We start from the raw sequence: 18332 nt of genomic DNA, 5'->3' as shown, positions 1-18332 counted from the left end.
TCCTTTAATTTTTTAAGATAGTAATTTATTATACATGGTTTGTACCATTACAATGATTGTCTTGAATCTATACATAAAATTGTATTTTAGAAATACTAAAACAAAACTTTAATATTATTTTTTTCAATATAAATAAGCAAAGCATCATCTGAAAAAATACAGTAATAGTATACTTGTAAAAGTTTAAATGGACAGGAAATCATCTAGTGTCCTTCCTTTAATGCCTTTGTCAAGGCCTGATCAATGGATTAAAATTTCATCTGTTCACCCAAAAAATTACAAACATGGGTGAAGTCTACATTTAAAGATGGAGGTGAAGTCAGCCCAAACTAAATGCTAGTTTCATCTGCAAGCGTCACATTAAACATACCTAAATTTGATTTTCTTTCTTGATCTCTGCCTGCCGGAACAGCAGCTGTGTGTTCAGTATGATATGCTGTAGGAGAAGTGGCGAAGACACTGTGAGTTACGTCTGTTTGATGTCCCTCTAGCATTGGTTCTCTAACTTCCTGCTGAACAAACAGGAAATTGAAGCATGTCAGAATGTAATTATGCAAACCACACTACATGAATCTGAAGAAAAACATATTTTCATTTACTTGTAATCTGAAAAGAAATACTGAGTAGGAATCAAGTTTTCACTTCTGCTTGAGTTGTATTCCTCATATGGTTTAAATGTTTCTGTATTTCAAGAGACCCAGCCTGATATTTTATGGCACACTGGTAAACAGGCTGAAAAAAAAATGCAGTTAACTTCCCAAAAATTTAGTCAACAGCAAAAACACCATAAACCATTTTTTTTCTCTTGAAGACCTTTTGCCCTTAAGGACAAGCTAAGTCACTACTGCACCTTCAGAACTCTCCTTTTCATATTCTTGGCTGGTAACACGGTGAGAGGATTAATTTGAGGTTACAATGAATGCTATTGTCAGCACCATTAACAGATGCTCTTGATTCCTTTGTTAGCAATGACACTAGATTGCCATCTGCTCTATTGTGATGCTGGAAATTCCCTCTGTAGTTAAACTACAGGATTACAAATAGGAAGCAAAAACAAGCAGGGACTGTGTGTCCTGAAAAAAAATAAATAAAATAAAATAAAAATAAAGTAATTGAAGATTTTTTTAAGTTTTCTCTAGTGTGGTAGTGGTGGTTGTGCAGCTTTCTTGTTCTAGGAAAACCTTTCTCCACTCTCACTAGGGGCCTACTTGAAAGTTGTGCTTGTATTCTGTTGCTATTATATATGGACATTGTACTTTCAGTAAGTGAAGCACCATTTTGTTTTGTACCCAAACGTACAGTTTGATCTTATTCTCTACTGATAGGGATTATAGCTACTGTATTGATGCAGTTTAAAGCATGGTCAAAAACATCAATTAATCAATAACCATTCTTGGTTATGAAAAAGCAACCTTACAGTCTGCAGAATCCCCATACAAAACCTATGGTATGCAGCCTCAAACAGGCTGGTATTAAAAGGTTGGAGAAAAAAAAATAATAATAATAAAAGAAATTTAAAAAAAAAAAAAAAAAAAAAAGAAGGCAGCAATAAAACGTCTTAACGATCTGAAATACTTTCTGACATGAAACTCTGTTTCCCTGGGACAGAGGACTATTTGCCTGAGATATACAAACCTTCTTTCTAGAGGAAATTATTTTCATTAACAGAAAAACTTGATTTTTCACAGATTTTATTGATCTTAAGATGGATTTTTTCTCCCTATCATTTGGAATAACTGAAGGGTAAAGGATAATAAATTGTGTGCAGTGATAAGTTCAATAACTACTTAACTTCCCTGAATTTTACTTCTGGTAGGTGATTCTAGTAGCTGTTGATGAGAATGTTTCTACTGCTCTCTTCTTAGGGGGACGGGAAAACCACCTTTCATGAGGTGCTGAATTGAAACTTTCTTGGATGTTAACATTATACCTCATCTTCAGTCTAAGCTGTATCAGTTTATTTTGACTTGTGCAGGTTGGGAAATGTTTTGCTTTGCATTGAGATCTGTTCGTTTCTACTGACATTACTAAATTCAGGGGAAAGAGGTTCCATTTTTAAACAAACCACAACTTTGTTTCAGCATGCGTATCTCACAATCCTGCACGCTCCTGCAAATATGAAACACTGTGTCTTACGATTTTATCTTAGATGAGAGAAGGAACTAATATTTAGTAATGTACAAATATGCACTTAATTTTTCAAATACTCATCAACACATGTGTACCTGATAACTTATATGGGTTTATTTAATACCTCATCTCTTCATCTCAAAAAAAAAAAAAAAAAAAAGGGCCCAAGATTACCTGCTGCATATTGTTAGTGCTTTCTTCCGAAGAAGTCCAGTGGTGAAACAAAGCAATTGTTTCATGACTTCTCTGCTTATATGACTGTGAATTTTGAAGTTAGGAAGAACCATAGCAAGCTGATATCAGAAGCCGTCCAAACTCCTCCAGTCCCAGCCCACAGAACCTCACTGTTGCAGTCCCATTAGGACACAGAATGCTCAATACTGCCAGTGGCACATGTTCCAAGGGAATGTCAATAAGGAATTTTTCTTGAGGCTGTTCTAACTAGGATTCAAACTCGCAGTCTCAAATTTCCTTCAGACACTTCCCTGCACTCTGACCAGTTTTGAACATCATGTTTAGAACTCAGGTGGCTTCACTCAGATACATTCTCCATTATTTTCAAAACAGAACCACCTCATACCCTTCCCCCAGTCCTCACAAATATAAACACACTCTTTGTTCCCTGTTTTTCTGCTATCATTGAAGTCACTCTCTCTGCTTTACTCCTTCCCCTGCCTCACTCACAAATGCACACACTTAAATTTTGCAAATTTTGCTTTACCTGAAGGTTTGCAGAAGATGATATAGCCACTTCGGAGACAAGCTTTTCGTTTCTGTCTGCATTACACTGGTCGTTTCCTGTGCAGTCCTGCTTAAAATATTTCCTTGGTGGAGGTTTGGGCTTTGATGATTTAGGTTTTCTAACAAGAATCTCTGTTGGTTTCTTAGCATTTTGCAAGGGTCGACCTCCTTCACTACAAGTAGGAGGGGAATTTCTTTCCAAATTATTTCCAGACAATGAGTACAGCAGTCCAGGCTGTCTTGTAATTGGTACATCAATGCTATGTACCCTTTCTTTCAAGTCACACAGTTGGTATGCAGCTCCATTATTACACAAGGACCGAGGGTTGTAGCTGCTGTCACTGCTGGAGCGGGTCATTAGCTTCTGTGCCCTGCGATTGCAATAAGCAGCATTCTTTTCAATGTGTTTTTCACATGGGTGTCTTCCATGCCAGCTTGTGTCTAGTTTTTTAACACCTGTATCAGGAACACGATCAAAATGGCTATTCAGATACATGCAAAGGGCTTGCTTCTAATATTCAGCTGATTAAATTTGTGGCTAAATGCCTTCATCAGTTGATGCAAAGTTGTGATTTATGCATCACACCGTTAAAGGTGTGTCAATGGTTAAATTCAGTTCTTTGTTGTCATGGTCTTGTCACCTACTGACAGTCTAAAAAGCTTTAAGCAGCGATTTTGCACTGGAAAGGATAAGCAAGAGCAAGAAGTTGTTTGCACAATGCATTTTTTTTTTCTTGCTGTGGATCAAAGAAATGTCTTTTCTCATCATTCTTTAGTAACGTATCTTAGGAGGCGTGTTAGGAGTCATGTACTGTGAGCTCTTCTCCTCTTCTTTCTGACTCCAGGCAACTTGAGTCTTACCAAGGATTCTACTACAGCACATACTCATCCTATATATCTTCTAAAGTCAAAATTACTGCATGTCAATGAATGCAGTCATACTCTTACCTTCAGTACTCCATTGGTGTCTATCTCTTCCAGATCTGTTGCTTTCCACAGCTTGTGCAACAGCTTCTTTTAGCTGTTGCTCAGATACCTAGGAAATATCATGCTGTTATACTCTTACAAGATTGTTGTGTGATGAGTAACATTTAAATCTTGATTCCTTTTGCAAAGTTTTCTAATTTTTCTAAGTTCTCTAATTGAAATAAATAGACCTAGTTATATCATGTATCAGAGAATTTTAAAGCTAAGCAAATACACACCATCATATTGGCATATATTCCAATATAATTGAAATTTCTCTATACACATGGTTTTTATAGTGGTTGTTTTGGTAAAATGCGATCTGTCAAAGATAAATGTCCTTTTGCATATTTCACTAGAAATTTAATTATAGACTTACCAGTGTAAGATGATTTAATACTGAGTTTTTATGATAATTTAATGCAATGAATTAAACATTATCATTTATACTGCACTTGTGTTACGAAGCATTTTGTAGAAAATTATTTTAAGAAAAAATATTTTAATAACAAACATTGGTTGAGCAAGCCCTAAATTTTCATTATGGTATGGAAGATGATGGCTGTATAAATCTTTCTTCCCCCCTTCTCCATCTTTCGGGGTGGAGGGGTATGTTCCCTCTTCCAAGGGAAAAATTATTTCTTCTTATTAAGAATCCTTTCTTGAATACAGTTTATTGTTCTAAGAAATATATTTTGTTTTATCCCTTAAATGTTATTTCTGTAGTTTTCTTATTCACAGCACAGAAACTTATGTAAGACTGTCTCCATCAATCTTCAAATCTTACTTGATGATATGTAAGATCATATCTCAGGTTTGTACCGTAATCTGTCTCATACTTGCAGTGATGCTTATAGAGGGATCACAATCTTTCCTATCAACATTCTTTCACTTGCTTGTAGATTAGCACCTGTCTTCTTACTTAATCTTAGTTCATCAGTTTGGTGTGTTTTTTTTGTTGTTTTTGTTTTATTTTTTTGAAAATCAGAAAGAATACAATGATACCTGTGGTTCAGGGTGTCTGCTGATAATAATTTGCACTGCACCAGGATCACAGTGACTCAGCATGGCATAAACTTCATTAAGAGTCATATTTTGTACTGATGTTTCATTAATTTCAATAATTTCATCTCCACACCTACAGAGATATATATAAAAAAAAAAAAAAAAAAAGATGTGAATAAAACAGATGTTTTGTTTTCCTCCCAACCTTGTCTCACCCATGTAAAAATATGCAAGAAACAGATTCCACGTGGTTGACCTCTAATTTGATCACAGATTAATCACCATGTCTCATTGTTCCCTTTACATAAAATGGAATTGGAATGAGCTGGATGTCAAGTTTTCTTCAATTTATGGACTTGTTGCATGCAATTTATGAACTTCATGCTCAGCTATGCATGCTTTGTGTCTGTTATCTTTCTGCTGTATGCAGCTCAGCTGCAGTTTCCACCTACATCTTCCTTCCTTCCTATCCAGTTAACACTTCACTTTTCATATTTTTATGGTCTGTTAGTGTTCTGCTAGTGTAATGGTCTCTTAAGATCAGAAAGGATGTTCATACTTCTGCTACATATGAATAACTTGCTAATACAAAAATTCTAATGACAAACTGTTGTAATCCTGGTGGCTGCTAGACTGAACCTTTCCAGATTAAATCCTTATTTTGCCCACATAGAAACTGAGAACACTCTTCTCTGCATTACTGAAAATACCCACATGCATTAAGAGGCCTACTGAAGCCATTGATTCATATCATACAAACTTTCAAATAGTGAAGAACAGTTTTTTCAGCTAAGTTCTTGGGCATATAGAGAGAGGAGGATTACAGAGCACACAAAGTTATATCAAAAAAAGCCTCACTGAAAATGCTGTGTTCTATTTAACTCTAAATATGTTCAACATGACTACTTGTTCATAAATCTTATGAGGTGAATTTCTACTAAATATCTTTTTGTATATTTTATTTTTATTGGTGAGAAGGGATAGAATTTGAAGAGCTTTCATAAGGAAAAATTAGTGCCCATGCAAGCCAGAATATGCCATCTATTTATTTATTTATTTTTCCCCCAGATATGTTTTTATTGCTTCACTTAGAAATCTTCTCCATAAAGAATTCTTTATGCTTGTCTATGTCCTCTAAAGCTTGCCAAGTGTAGACAAAAGACAATAGTGCCACTGGGTTGCTATGTTTCTAGAAATCCCAGATATTACAACTATACATGTCCAAACACTCAGAATAGCACATGTGCTGTAAACCCAAAACTTCCAGAAAGCACTATGACTTCCTGCCCAATCAGGTCAGATATAAAACTATAAAACATATCAGAGCAATGGAAAACTTTTGTCATAAGACACTCTTTTTCATCCTACCTGAGTCTCCCATCCATATGCGCCACAGAACCTGGTGAAAGGGTGTGAATAAAAATCCCTGAAATACACTGGAAGTAGGGGATGCTACATAACCCAATTCCAAGGCCAACACCTGGCTCTGAAAGAAGTAATAATTTTAAAGAAGCATAAGAAACAGTTAAAAAACAATTGGAGATAATGTATTTTTTAAAACCATCCAACTGTCTTCAGTTTAAATAACTTATTCTGAATGAACCAGACACCTACTCTTGTGCTTATTAATTTTACATATCCAATATTAGCTGTTGCTCCTACTGCTTTTTTTATCCATCCAAGATCCGGTTCATATTTCATTACTGGTACATCACAAACATGGTGCGATGCAAGTTTATTTTACAAAAAAACCTTTCATGACAGTGGAATTCAAACATCTTCACAAGGAAACAGAATTAAAAAATTAAGGAGTAAGTGTGATGTGCGGCCTTTGTTTGATGTATCATCATAATCCTCTTTCTGCATTCTATAATGCTGCTTAAGATTTTTGCAAATTCATTATTTGTACACTAATGCCAGATCCCATACTGTTTGATAAGTCATACTGTTACCTCACATAGACTTTTCTTTGTTTGTTATTTTGATGTTCCCATGTTTAAAAGTGTATTTCATCCTGTCTGTTGTTGTTTAAAAATAGATGATAGAAATACAAGAAGATAGGTATATATTTTATTTCTTTTTAAGCCTTTTCAAGAATGAAACAAGCTGCTTGAATAATAAAAAGATAAATCATAAAATATCCTTGAATAATAAAGGATAAAAGTTGCATAATCTGCTTAATAGCTAGTAGTTGTTGCTAAGAGATTTACTTTTTCATGTGATGGACATGAATGTGACAATCAAATGCTTGAGTTTTAAAAAATAAATAAGTAAATAATAAGGATTGGCTCTTGAGGACAGATGGTATTCAAAAACCTGCTGTTGAAGGATAGTTGTTAGCACTGGCAGGTACCAAGATCTACTTTAGTACGTCTGGAAAGAAAAACTTAAGAAAAGAACTAGGTTAGTGAGGAAAAATTCAGATATCAAATTAATAGTGTTTTGTGAATCAGTGCCTTGGTTGCAAGTGCTAAATTAATTTTGGAACTTACCTTTGTTGAGGCTAACTTCCATTATTACCCTGTCATTGGGCTTTGTAGCATTTAATGAGAATGTTGTGCTTTCTGAACTGAAAGAGCTGTTTTCTTTGGTTATGCATATACTAGAGCTCAGTGACTGGCACAAGTGGGGTGACAAGTAGCTGGAAGCAGAATGTGGTGTGCTGAAGCTTGTCCTGACTGTAAGTGTCAGAAGACCCTTTTTGGCCTGTTGGAAAGAAAAGATGATCGAATGGGTTGACTTAACATGCATGTTGCATATAAAGACTGAAATTGTGCTGGAAGGAGAGTACATAACCTTGAATTTTTGTAGAGCATCATAATGTGTTAATCCATGCATTGATTCTCCATTCAGTTCTAGGATTTCATCACCTGTTTTTAAAATAGAAAGTCAGACTGTTACTATACTGTGCAGTAAGTTGCATTATAAATGTAGTCAAAAGGAGACTTGGAAATGCAATAATGGATGCAGATGTAAAAGTCACTTATGGCGCATTTTAGCTTTACTTTAATCTGCTGTTAGATATCATTCTTTGGGAAGGATATCCCACCTTCTTGCAGCCTTCCATCAGCAGCAGCAGCTCCACCAGGAAAGATGGTTTTGACATAGATGCCTATTGGCCCATAAATGCTGTCTTTCCCTCCAACAATGCTGAAGCCCAGACCCTAATTTTTGGAACAAAAAATTATGTGTGTGAGCCTAAATTCAGTTTTCATAATACCTTATTTGCAGTGTTTTCTGTATTAGCTATATAGGAAGTACTAACTAACAGAATAGTATAATCCATGAAATCAAACAAACAAAAAATCAAACAAACAAAAAACTTTATGCCAGTAGTAAAAGCAAATGAAAATTTCAGTTGAATACTCTCGTGATTTGCATTTTGTTTCAGTTGCAAATGATTACTTTCCAATTATAAACACACAGGAAGGCTTCTAAATCCCTCCTCCTCCCACCTTGGACCAGTATGCAACCTTGAGAGATTCATTTATCTGTTGTTTTCCTTGATTTACTTTCCCATAAGCGAGAGTAATAAAACCACCATATAAAATCTTGATCTCTCAACTAACTGGAGACATTCAGAGGAAGGTCTTGTGGAGATGTCTGTCTCTTACCCTCTACCAAACAGAGATAATGCATCTTGTAAGCTTAAGCAATGCTGATAGCTCTTCGTACGTAGACACCACTCTTTGATTTTTTTTTTCCCTTCTTTCTTATATAAAAAGTCAAATGCTATCTGCTACCCTCAGAAGGATGTTATAAGACTAATTTGTACCTTTGAAGCCATTTAACATCTCTCAAATGAAAAATTAAAATACTATGCTGATGATGTCCTTATATCATCCCAAAACAGAGACGATAAATTATGATTTTGTAAATGATGGTTATCATGCTTCATGGAATAACTTCTGAGAGTCATCTCACAGCTTAAATACTTATAATTAAAATATTAAATACTTAAATAGTTATTAATAACTTTAGAACCTTATTCGACAAGTTCAAAAGTTATATTTTTAAGTTCATAGCTTCTGTATTCTCTCTGTATTCTGTACTCTCTGTTTTCTGCATCTTCAATGACAATAGTTTTTTAGATATAATTTCACAGATATTTCAGTAGGTTAACAAGGTAATTATGATAACTAATCACTCCTAATAAAGCCTGGATATTAGTTGGTAATCCAGAAGTAGCAACTTAAATACCCTGAAGTAATTTCCTTGAACTTTGCAGATCACATTTGGGAAATAAATTAAAACTCCATTTATGTTATATTAACAGAACCAACCTCACCTTCCCTTGTCCTTTCATCAGTACGATGTTTGAGATTACTGAAGCCTGTGAGCCACAAGATGTGTGCACTAGTTGTGCTGTACTTAGTGATCTAGACGGCCTTGAAATTGCCTGTGGACATAAAAATAAAAATAATAATAATTAAAAAAGATATACTCTTAATGCAGAACCATTTATTTTTTTTTTTTGATTTAGATTAGAGTAACTTGTTTATTTTAAATGTTCTTCTTTATAACTGATGCTACTAAGTGCTTTTAAAAAATCTTTCTCATTTTCTGAAGTTGGTTGTTTCTTCAGCTGATCAGTTTGCATGGAACTGAAGACCACACTGAGTAGTAAGGGCTTTTTATGCTAAAACAGGCCTTCTTTTGTGGTACATTCAGCAGTTGGTGGTCTGTCTTTTGCTATCTTTAAATGCACATGACTTGAACTTTGAGGTCTTGCTTATTGAAATTGCCCTGTAGTGACTAAACTAGAGCAAAACTAAAACAACTGGCCCTTGAGGTTGTGTGGTGGTGTAGAGAGACACATTTTTGTGGTCTTACTTGACTCTCCATGCCAAAATCTTGTTTATGGCTATTATGGGTCATAGGCAAGTATTATCTTATTTATCTCTAAGAACTTAAATAAGAAACAAGAAGTTCTAACTTCTTCCCTCATTTTTGCCACAGAATATAATGGGACATACAGAGCCCCTTTTCTGCATTTCCCAAAAATGTGCACTAATTAGTGCTTACAAAAGCCCTTCATACTACAAACTACTCTTCACTGTTTCCATAAGCAACCAAATACATGTAGATTTCTTTCTACATCTGAAACAGGTGAAGTACATTCTTTTTGCTTGATAACCAAAACAAGGAATTTCTCAGTGCTTTCTCTTCCATTCCGCAGCTAGTAGATGTATTCCAACCCCTGAGATCTGACCCATTTTAATGAACCTTTAATGAAATATTTAATGAAAACCTCCTAACTGAACATAGAATTGGGAATTAGAAACTAATTTAAGCACTGACAAAAGTCATTACCTAAAGCTAACACAAAGAACAAGGTTCAGAAGGGCCAGAGTTAACAGAACTCATTTACAAGTCCAAGCAAATTTAACACTTTTTTTTTTTTATGCAGTAAAATGAAACTAGCAGGTGTGAAAGTGCGTGGAATATCAGTGAAAAATTAGGCTTCTATATATGCAAAAAATAAGGCTCAATTTGACCTGAATACAAGCTTATTTATTCAACATGGTATTGGGAATATAAGTAAGAAAAGGGAGGTGCTATGAAAGACCAAAAATATACTCTAGTAAGTGTACAGTGCCACATCAAGGTGATTGTTTATTCCCCTTTTTCAGGTCTCCTGAATCTGAAAGTGGAAATCTTCAAATTTCCTCTGCTTCTGTTTGTGAAAGGAGCTATTTCTGTCTGTGCAAGATGTGCTTTGTATATCTGTGTGTGATGTACACAGAACAGTACCCAGAACTGGGATGCCACCAAAGAACCTCTGGATGGGCAGCACCTGCCATGTGCGACCTCCAAGCAAGATGAAGTCCTGCAAGTCCCTGAGGGTTTGTCTGCACGGGCATTGTTTGGTTGGGATTTGTGCTCTGGTTTGCCACCTCCTCAGCCCTTTAAAGCCCTCATCCAGGCTCTGGTGCCCTCAGAGTAAAGGACTGCCCAGGAAAAGGTAGGGCAGCAGCAACGAGACCCCCACCCAGGCTTCAGAAGGTGGCAGCCAACTGTGACGAGTTTTGTCTTCATCACCCCACTCCAGGCTTGAATCTGGGGACTTCAGCCACAAATATACCCATGTGCCCTCTAACCTGCCTCTGCTCTTCTGGCCTGAAGTGGATTGCTTAGCATCCACCTGGATAGCAAAGGGGCATATGTTAATGAGGTTGTTGAAATACGTCTGACTCACAGTGGAGTAGAAAGTGGGACACCTCACACAACTAGGGGCAGTGACTACCAGCCACGAGGCGAGTCCATACCTGCTTATGGCCATGTCTGGGCCAATGGAGGTGACTCGGGAGGCTCACGGCGGCAGGGCCCGAAGCTCAGGCCGGGGTTTTATCAGCCACGTGCACAGAGCATCTCCACGGCCAGCGGCGGGGAGACACCCAGGAAAGGGCCTCTTCAGCGGTGAGCTCTGAGGTGGCTCCGGGTGGCTACCAAGGTGGTGCAAACCACACGGGGCGATTTACACACACTGTAAAACCTGCCGGGGCAAGGGGAGGGAGAAGCTGCTGAAGAAAAGGGGTTTTGCTGGCACAGTACTTTGCCTGCTCTCCTGCTCCCCATGGAGGAGGTGTGGGGTTTTAAACAGAGGTAGCAGGCAGAGACTGGAGGCGTCTCCAGCGCCATCTTCCCTGACAGGAGGCGTCTCTGGCGCCATCTTCCCTGACAGGGCTTGTGAGGAAGGCACTTTTGGTGGAAAGCGTGGCTGCCAGCGTCATTCCAAGATTCTCATCTGAGTGTATTTTGTATGTTTTTCAGGTGATTTCCTGTAGTACTTACTGGGGTTCTCCCTCCAGAGCAGTCCAGCTGCTGGGAAAGTGATTTCCGACTGGTGTGGAGAGCGTGGGGCTGCCGATCTCTGAAGGGCACAGATTTCCGGGGTGTTGTGCAGTCTGTCTCCCCTGTCCAGTACGGGTTTATGCCTGCCAGACATGGGGAAAGGTCTCAGTTACTTCTCCTAGTTTTTGGCATTTCTGCATGTTCATCTAATATGGTAAATTTTACTTAGAAATGTTTTTCCAGATGTAAATTTCTGTGAAGGGAGTGATCTTTTTTAATGTTAACTGTATGAGTAGCCATAATGTTAAGTATAGCAAAAGCAAACATTCCCTACCAAAAGAGCATTGGTTTATTTAGAACCTTCAGAAACCAAACAAACCAAAACTTAAAATTGAATGTTTATGCACAACACCCTTGATTGTAGGATATTGTGAATATAAACAGTGATGATTTTTGGTCAGTAGTTCATAGCTGAGGATCTCAGCCTAAGTCTGGACAACAGGTGCAATTTCTTTGAACGCTGCAGTACCATCACATGATGGAGTGTTGTGCTGTTTGCTCTCTGAATATTACAAGAAGAAAGATAACTCCTTTGCAACTTACTGGTTGAGTTACTGCGAGTCCGTTGACATGTGGCTTTATTGTGCAAAAAACAACCATTTTGTATTTCCAGGGGTCTTTCCTTACAGGTTGACATTTCCTTAAGACAAACAAACAAAAAGATCAGGGACATTTTAAGCAGAAATTCTTCCACCTGTTGATTTTTTATAAGAAGACCACAAGAAATTCTGGAAAGTGATCTCAATTTAAAAATAAATTTTCTACTAATTTGGCTTGCAGAAATTGCAATCTGAATGCAAAACATGGAGCAAAGTTAATTATTTAAAAAGGATGATAAAAGAGAACACAGCTCAAAGTTTTGCTAGAAACATCATTATAACTTGCCAAAGGAGTAACAGAAATAGATTCTGGTCTTTAGTCAGAATGGACAGAAAATTAATGGTCATCCCCAGTCAATTCAGAGAGACTAATGTCTCGATGTACAGTAAATGGTAGCCATACCAGTCTAACTTTTGGAGGTGACTGGCACTTTTGGGAACTAAGCTTTCCTTGTCTTAGAAGGTCATTATTTTCAAAAAGAAGGTGTTTAGACCCAGCTTTGCAAAGGTGAATAGGTGACTCCTGCTGATCTTAAAAGGATGACCAAATATGATCTGGGTGTTTAAAAACCTTTGTGGCCTAGGCTTTAGTGCTTTCCAAAAACTCAACCCCTTCTAATTGGAATGTTGTACTTCAAACTATGGCCACTAGTTCTAGCATTTAAAAACGTGTAGGTAACACTTTCAGGATTTTAAATACAAGTTTTTAAAATAGTTTGAAAATAAATAAATGATAACAACTGAATAACAGTTTGATGTAAGGAATAACTACTGGGTGTATATGGTTTTTGATAGCCCTATTTCTGTCATAACACAAGGAATGCCACTGATGAAGGAACCACAGTTAAAGGAATAACATAATTGAATGCAGACCGCATAGAGAAACTGATTGAAGTATAATAAAATTCCAAATATATAAGGGTTTTGGTCAGAAATATTCTGAAGGGCTTAAGAAAGTCATAGAGCACCATCAGAGCAGGATCCATATGTTCTACCTTGCCTGGGGTCAACCAAGACAAATCCTTTCTTCCAGAAGCCAAACAATAGTGCTGTTTGTTTCTCAAGAACTAAGCAATGGTAATTTTCTCCTTCGACAGCAGGTGGAGACATCTGCTAAGTAGCTAAATCCTACTAGGGCTTTCTGGTCCCTTTCTCTAGGGAGCTTTTCATAATTTAAAAAAAAAAAAAAAAAAAAAAAAAAAAGGCAGATCCTTAAAGAGACATTATGCAACTGCTTTTGGCAGTGTTTCTCTCACGAGCCAGCTTGCATGAAAAGCCTTTTCTGTCAACCTTAAGTATTTTGTAGTAGATTTGTCTTTAAATGTGCAGTTCCCCTGGCTGCATCTTGGGTGGTACTATACTACAATAGTTTAATATAGTCCATCTCTGGCCACTTAGGCATTTAAAGGAGTGAAAATAAACAAAAAATTTGGCAGAATCCAGTAGACATCTGTGTGAGACAGTTCACAACACTACAATCTTAGAAAGAGGTACTTTGTACCAGACCTGATAGCAGCTTCAGTCAGGATAGTTTTCTCATTCCAGGATTATACCAGAACTTTTTATGTTATTCTACTGTAGATTTAAAAGCAGAAGATGACTTGTCTCTGTAGCAGACTCCGGTAGCATTCATCCCAAGAACCTCCTAGCTGTAGACCGTACATTAAAAAAACAAAACAAAACAAAAACAAACAAGCAAAAGAACAAACTCACTACTTCAGTACATGGCCTGCTTTCTGGATTCATAGATCTTCCTTTAATCCACCTCTGTCTTTGCTCAACTTCCAAATGGCAAATGAAAATTGGCAAGCAATTGGTTTCTAAAAGGAGGGATTGTACAGCCTTTGCTAGAACTTCCCAGGGACTTGGCTTCCCCATAGCCTCTGTTTATCTGGGAAAAAGCTATGCTGAAAGCTACCAGAGTCTGACCACAAGAGGTTTGGGGTTTTGTCAGGAAGAGCAAAAACATGTTCTTCAAATGTCTGCTGCACAAATTCCCCTTCTCTATCAAGTAAATGTTGTCAAATCACCCCACAGTTGGAGGGGAAAACACAACTTTCATGCTTACTTTGCTAGCCATCACTATGTTCACCAGCCGTGTTGATGATTGAATGAGAGTTTCAGCCTCTTTGCCAGACAGATCTTTAAGTGATTGTCCATTTAGTGCTAACAGTTCATCCCTTGGGCTCAGACAACCATCCCTTAAAAAAAAAAAAAAAAAAAAAAAAAAAAGAAAATAGGAACATGCATGCATATCATTTTATAGATGAACAATATGGCACTAGTGTGTTACATGCCTTACTAAGGAGTGAACTGCAATTTTCCCCTTGCCTTGAACACAGCTGCCATGGCATGTTTTGATGTATGATGCACCCCATCCCTTGCTAGGACTTCTTCCCGTCGCTACTCCCTTCTGCTCAGTCCTGGTGATCAACAACTACCTTTCCATATACAGCTGCATCCATCAATAGCTTAGACTTCAAGTGTACCTTAGAATAAAGCCATGGTAAGTACTGTTCTTGCTGTATGGCTGCTGTCCTGCTCCAGACACCCAGGGACACCCTGATGTGGCTGGTTGCACTGTCCTGACCATGAATACTGTTACTTGCAAGCTTTCCTGGGCTCTAACTACTCTGCCTTTACTATCAGGGCTCTTGTTTTGCCTTAAGTTCTCAGTGCCAAATGGTTCAAGCCACTAGTATCTATCTGTACTACCTATGGGGGCAGAGCTCAAGTGTGAGCCATTCCCTCCCTTTTCCTGCATTTCCCTGCCTGGAAGCTCCCATGCTGGCCAGCTTGTTGTATGTACACATGCTCAAGGACTTTGAATAGCTTGCAACCAGGCTCCTATGACAGCAGAAAATAACCCATGTTTGGCATGGTCATGCAAAATCCATGCAGACAAATAGCTCCTTAATAAGCTTACTAACTCCATACATACTGTACCTGTTTGCTGTGCTTCCAGCAGGTACCTTGCAGCCCATGAACCCTTTCCAGAGAGGTGCACAGTTTGGATTCCTAGAGAGCTTGATTCCTGAGCTGCTGTTCCCTGTGGTTGTACACAATCTGCAGATGCAGCTGTCCTGATTCAGGAAGATGAAAGATTGCATTGAAAGAAAACATACCAAGGATGTTAAAAGTTACTTATCTTGAGCCTTTTTAAGAAATGCAGAAAATGTCCTTAGAACCAGACTGCCTTTAAGATGAAAAGACCTTTATAACACTGTGCAATTGTGAATGAATAATTGTGTTATAGAGTCAGTGTTTAGAAAAAGTTGTTTTCCTTAGGACATTAGTGGCTTCAGTCTAAAAGAGTGAAGTACTACAGCAGAGTGCCTCTTTGCACAGAGGGGAAGAGAACTGATAATACACTTCTCATAGTAACTAGATAAATTCTGCCTATGCTAACTATTATAAGAAAAGACAGGGAGGAAAAGTAAACATACACCAGAAAAGGAAATACTCCAGAAACACAAGATGTCTGAATGAAAAATAAGTGTATACAAAACATTGGAAACTCCACCCCAGCTGCTGACTTTTTAAGGAGGGGGTAGGGAGCAAAGATGACTGCAACAGTGGAAGATTTTGTCTGCTCCAGACTGAGGTTGCTGTAGTCTGTGTGTTGCATCTGGAGGACTAATTGTAAGCACATTTGTAACACAGTTATGAATCATTAACATGTGGGCATACAGAAAGAGAAATAGTCTTAAGTCATATGAGTAAATAAAGCAAGGAATGAATTGACTAAGCATACAAAGGACAACACATTTGTCTAGGAAATACACTCCTGTAGCACAAATACTTAAACACTTACAAATTCCAAAGAAACAAAGGAAACTGGGAAGTTAGCACACCATTTCTTCTCCATTTGCTCAGTTACATATCCTAATTCAAGTATTCACTCATTCTCCTCCCGGCTAAATCCACTTTCCCTGCCCCCACCAGCCTCTCCATACTCCACAAAATGAAGAGGGTCCTTAGTGTATCCTGGATCCAGGCTTGTTCCCAGGAGATCTGTATGACTGGGGTATAGATTTCTGAAGGGGAAGCACATTTCGTATGTTAGGACAGGCCATTGTCAGGAGTGCTGTCTCATTCACAATATATGGGAATTGACGGTCGGTATTGCTCCAGGATCCCCTGGTCCGAGTGCCACGAACTATTTCCAGTGATTTAAAGTCTTCTGACAGCACAAGGAAAGCTGTGTAATCATCTTCTTCAGCATCACTAGGGTTTCATTTCTGCTCTAAGCAGAGTTCATCTAGCCATGAAGGTTAGAACCATTATGCCCTTTCACCACAGATCAATAGGGATCACAATATACCTTAGAATCATAGAATCTGACTGACAACAAAGGCAAACTTTGGATTTACAGCAATTTCAATAAAGGTCATTGACATCCTGGATGTTGAAGCCTGGTTCCCATTCTGAGACCTGCCAGAGTAAATCTAAGGCTGTGAATGAAAGAAGTATTTGAGTTTGAGCCCTATGCTCACTACAGACTGAATTCAGTAGGTAATGGATAAGGGCTATACTTGTATTGACCGACTTGTTAACTCTGTGGGTTTGCTTGCATTCCAGATTGTCTGCCATTACTGAGGAGTGTCTGAATTTTACGAAGCCTCTTTTGTTCAAGAAGAGTACTTCTAGTGAGTGATAGGTAAATGCATGAGTATGGACAAAATTCTATATTAAACCAGTTTGTTTGAACTCTAGTATTAGTTTTGGAGCTTCTGTATTTACTTTTTACCTAAAGTAAATACCATTGGGAAATACCTGCTTGAAATCGGGACTATGTGATGTTCTTTTTTTCTTTAAAATCTTTAGTATGGTGAGAAAACAAAGATTAGAATTCTAATGTCTTAAAAGTCAGATCTTGAGTAGCAAAAATTGTTAGCTAACTTTATGAATGTTTTTTATTTGCTTTATGTATTAGTAAGAAATTACAGGCTACATTCTGCAAACATGAAGCATTCATTAAATTTTTAAGGTTTTCAGAAGGGCAATGTGCTAATTCTAAAGCATAGAAAGATGTAAGATAGATATTAAAGGTAGAATCCTTTAGTCTTTTGTACTGCTCCCCTGGAATATGTTGACATGCTCTCACTAGTATTGGTTAGGTACACACATGGAGAACTTTGCATAGTTGTTCATCTTTCTCCATTTCAGTCTGGATTTAACTTAAGAGTGGGTCTTTTCAGACTGTCCCTAACTTGTCTCTGTTAAGAACATCATCAGTTACGCTCCTACTCTTCCAGTAACTTGCTCATAGTGCTCAGCTGCTGCGTTGATAGTATTTATAAAAACCTTTGTAATCTAATTGTCAGAAAGGCATTTGGCTCTCATCAGTTTCTCAGGACTTCACAAAGGTGCAATTGGTTTGGCTCTGAAGGTTTTTTGTTGTTGTTGTTTGTTTGCTTGTTTTAGCACTGTTTAAGTCCTTTGGGAAAGATGTGTTTTGTACAATGGGACAAGTGCTAGGGTGGTAATTTGGGGACATACATGTGAAATGACAGCAATGAGAACTTATATGAACGTTCTTTCTAAGAGCGATCAGTTGCATACACTTACTCAGTTGGAAGAAATGTTAAATGAACTGCAGAAAAATCTTGGGAAAAAAATTTGTTTAAATCTGTAGTCATCTTACCAGGTTGGGCTACATTTCAAATAGGCTGTGTGTGTCGATACTTTTCAAAATTCATTTATGTGAATTACTTAAAAATTAAAAAAGATTACTGGGCTGCAGACACATGTGGCAAATATCTGTACGTTGTCAGCATTTGCACTTTTGGGGATCTTGGATATAGATCACTATATTCAGATCCAAGTTGTTGCAACATGACAGAAAATTAATAAAAGCTGTTCTTTAGAAAAATAAGCACTTGACCAATTCACGTTCCAGCATTCAATTTGCTTTGGGTTTTGTTCTTTAATGTCTTTTATTTCCTGTCTCACTTGTTATTTTATGCATAGAAATACTGCTGATGGTTCCAAAAGTAAAGGCAGTATTTGTTTTGTATCCTCCTCCCTTTTAAT

The 18332-nt window shown here is 37.5% G+C and overlaps 1 protein-coding gene across 2 annotated transcripts in view; it reads right to left on the bottom strand.

Moving 5' to 3' along the window:
• IL16 (interleukin 16) overlaps nt 1-18332 on the bottom strand; it is a 35570-nt gene that overhangs the window by 6616 nt on the left and 10622 nt on the right. Inside the window, exons 3-15 of one of the 2 annotated variants that reach the window (XM_084531918.1) lie at nt 15243-15379; nt 14365-14497; nt 12241-12337; nt 11638-11780; nt 9131-9241; nt 7892-8006; nt 7639-7712; nt 7335-7548; nt 6211-6328; nt 4843-4975; nt 3820-3907; nt 2852-3327; nt 371-512 (exon numbers count right to left, since the gene is read on the bottom strand). In XM_084531918.1, the coding sequence (XP_084388044.1) occupies nt 371-512; nt 2852-3327; nt 3820-3907; nt 4843-4975; nt 6211-6328; nt 7335-7548; nt 7639-7712; nt 7892-8006; nt 9131-9241; nt 11638-11780; nt 12241-12337; nt 14365-14497; nt 15243-15379 (1981 nt within the window). The remainder of the gene's footprint in view (nt 1-370; nt 513-2851; nt 3328-3819; nt 3908-4842; nt 4976-6210; nt 6329-7334; nt 7549-7638; nt 7713-7891; nt 8007-9130; nt 9242-11637; nt 11781-12240; nt 12338-14364; nt 14498-15242; nt 15380-18332) is intronic. The other variant, XM_084531919.1, reaches the window with a different exon arrangement.

Source organism: Aythya ferina (assembly GCF_964211825.1).
Source record: "Aythya ferina genome assembly, chromosome: 11".
NCBI classification, from domain to species: Eukaryota; Metazoa; Chordata; class Aves; order Anseriformes; family Anatidae; genus Aythya; species Aythya ferina.
Note: the sequence above shows the minus strand (reverse complement) of the source record. Positions and strands in the feature narration are given on the sequence as shown.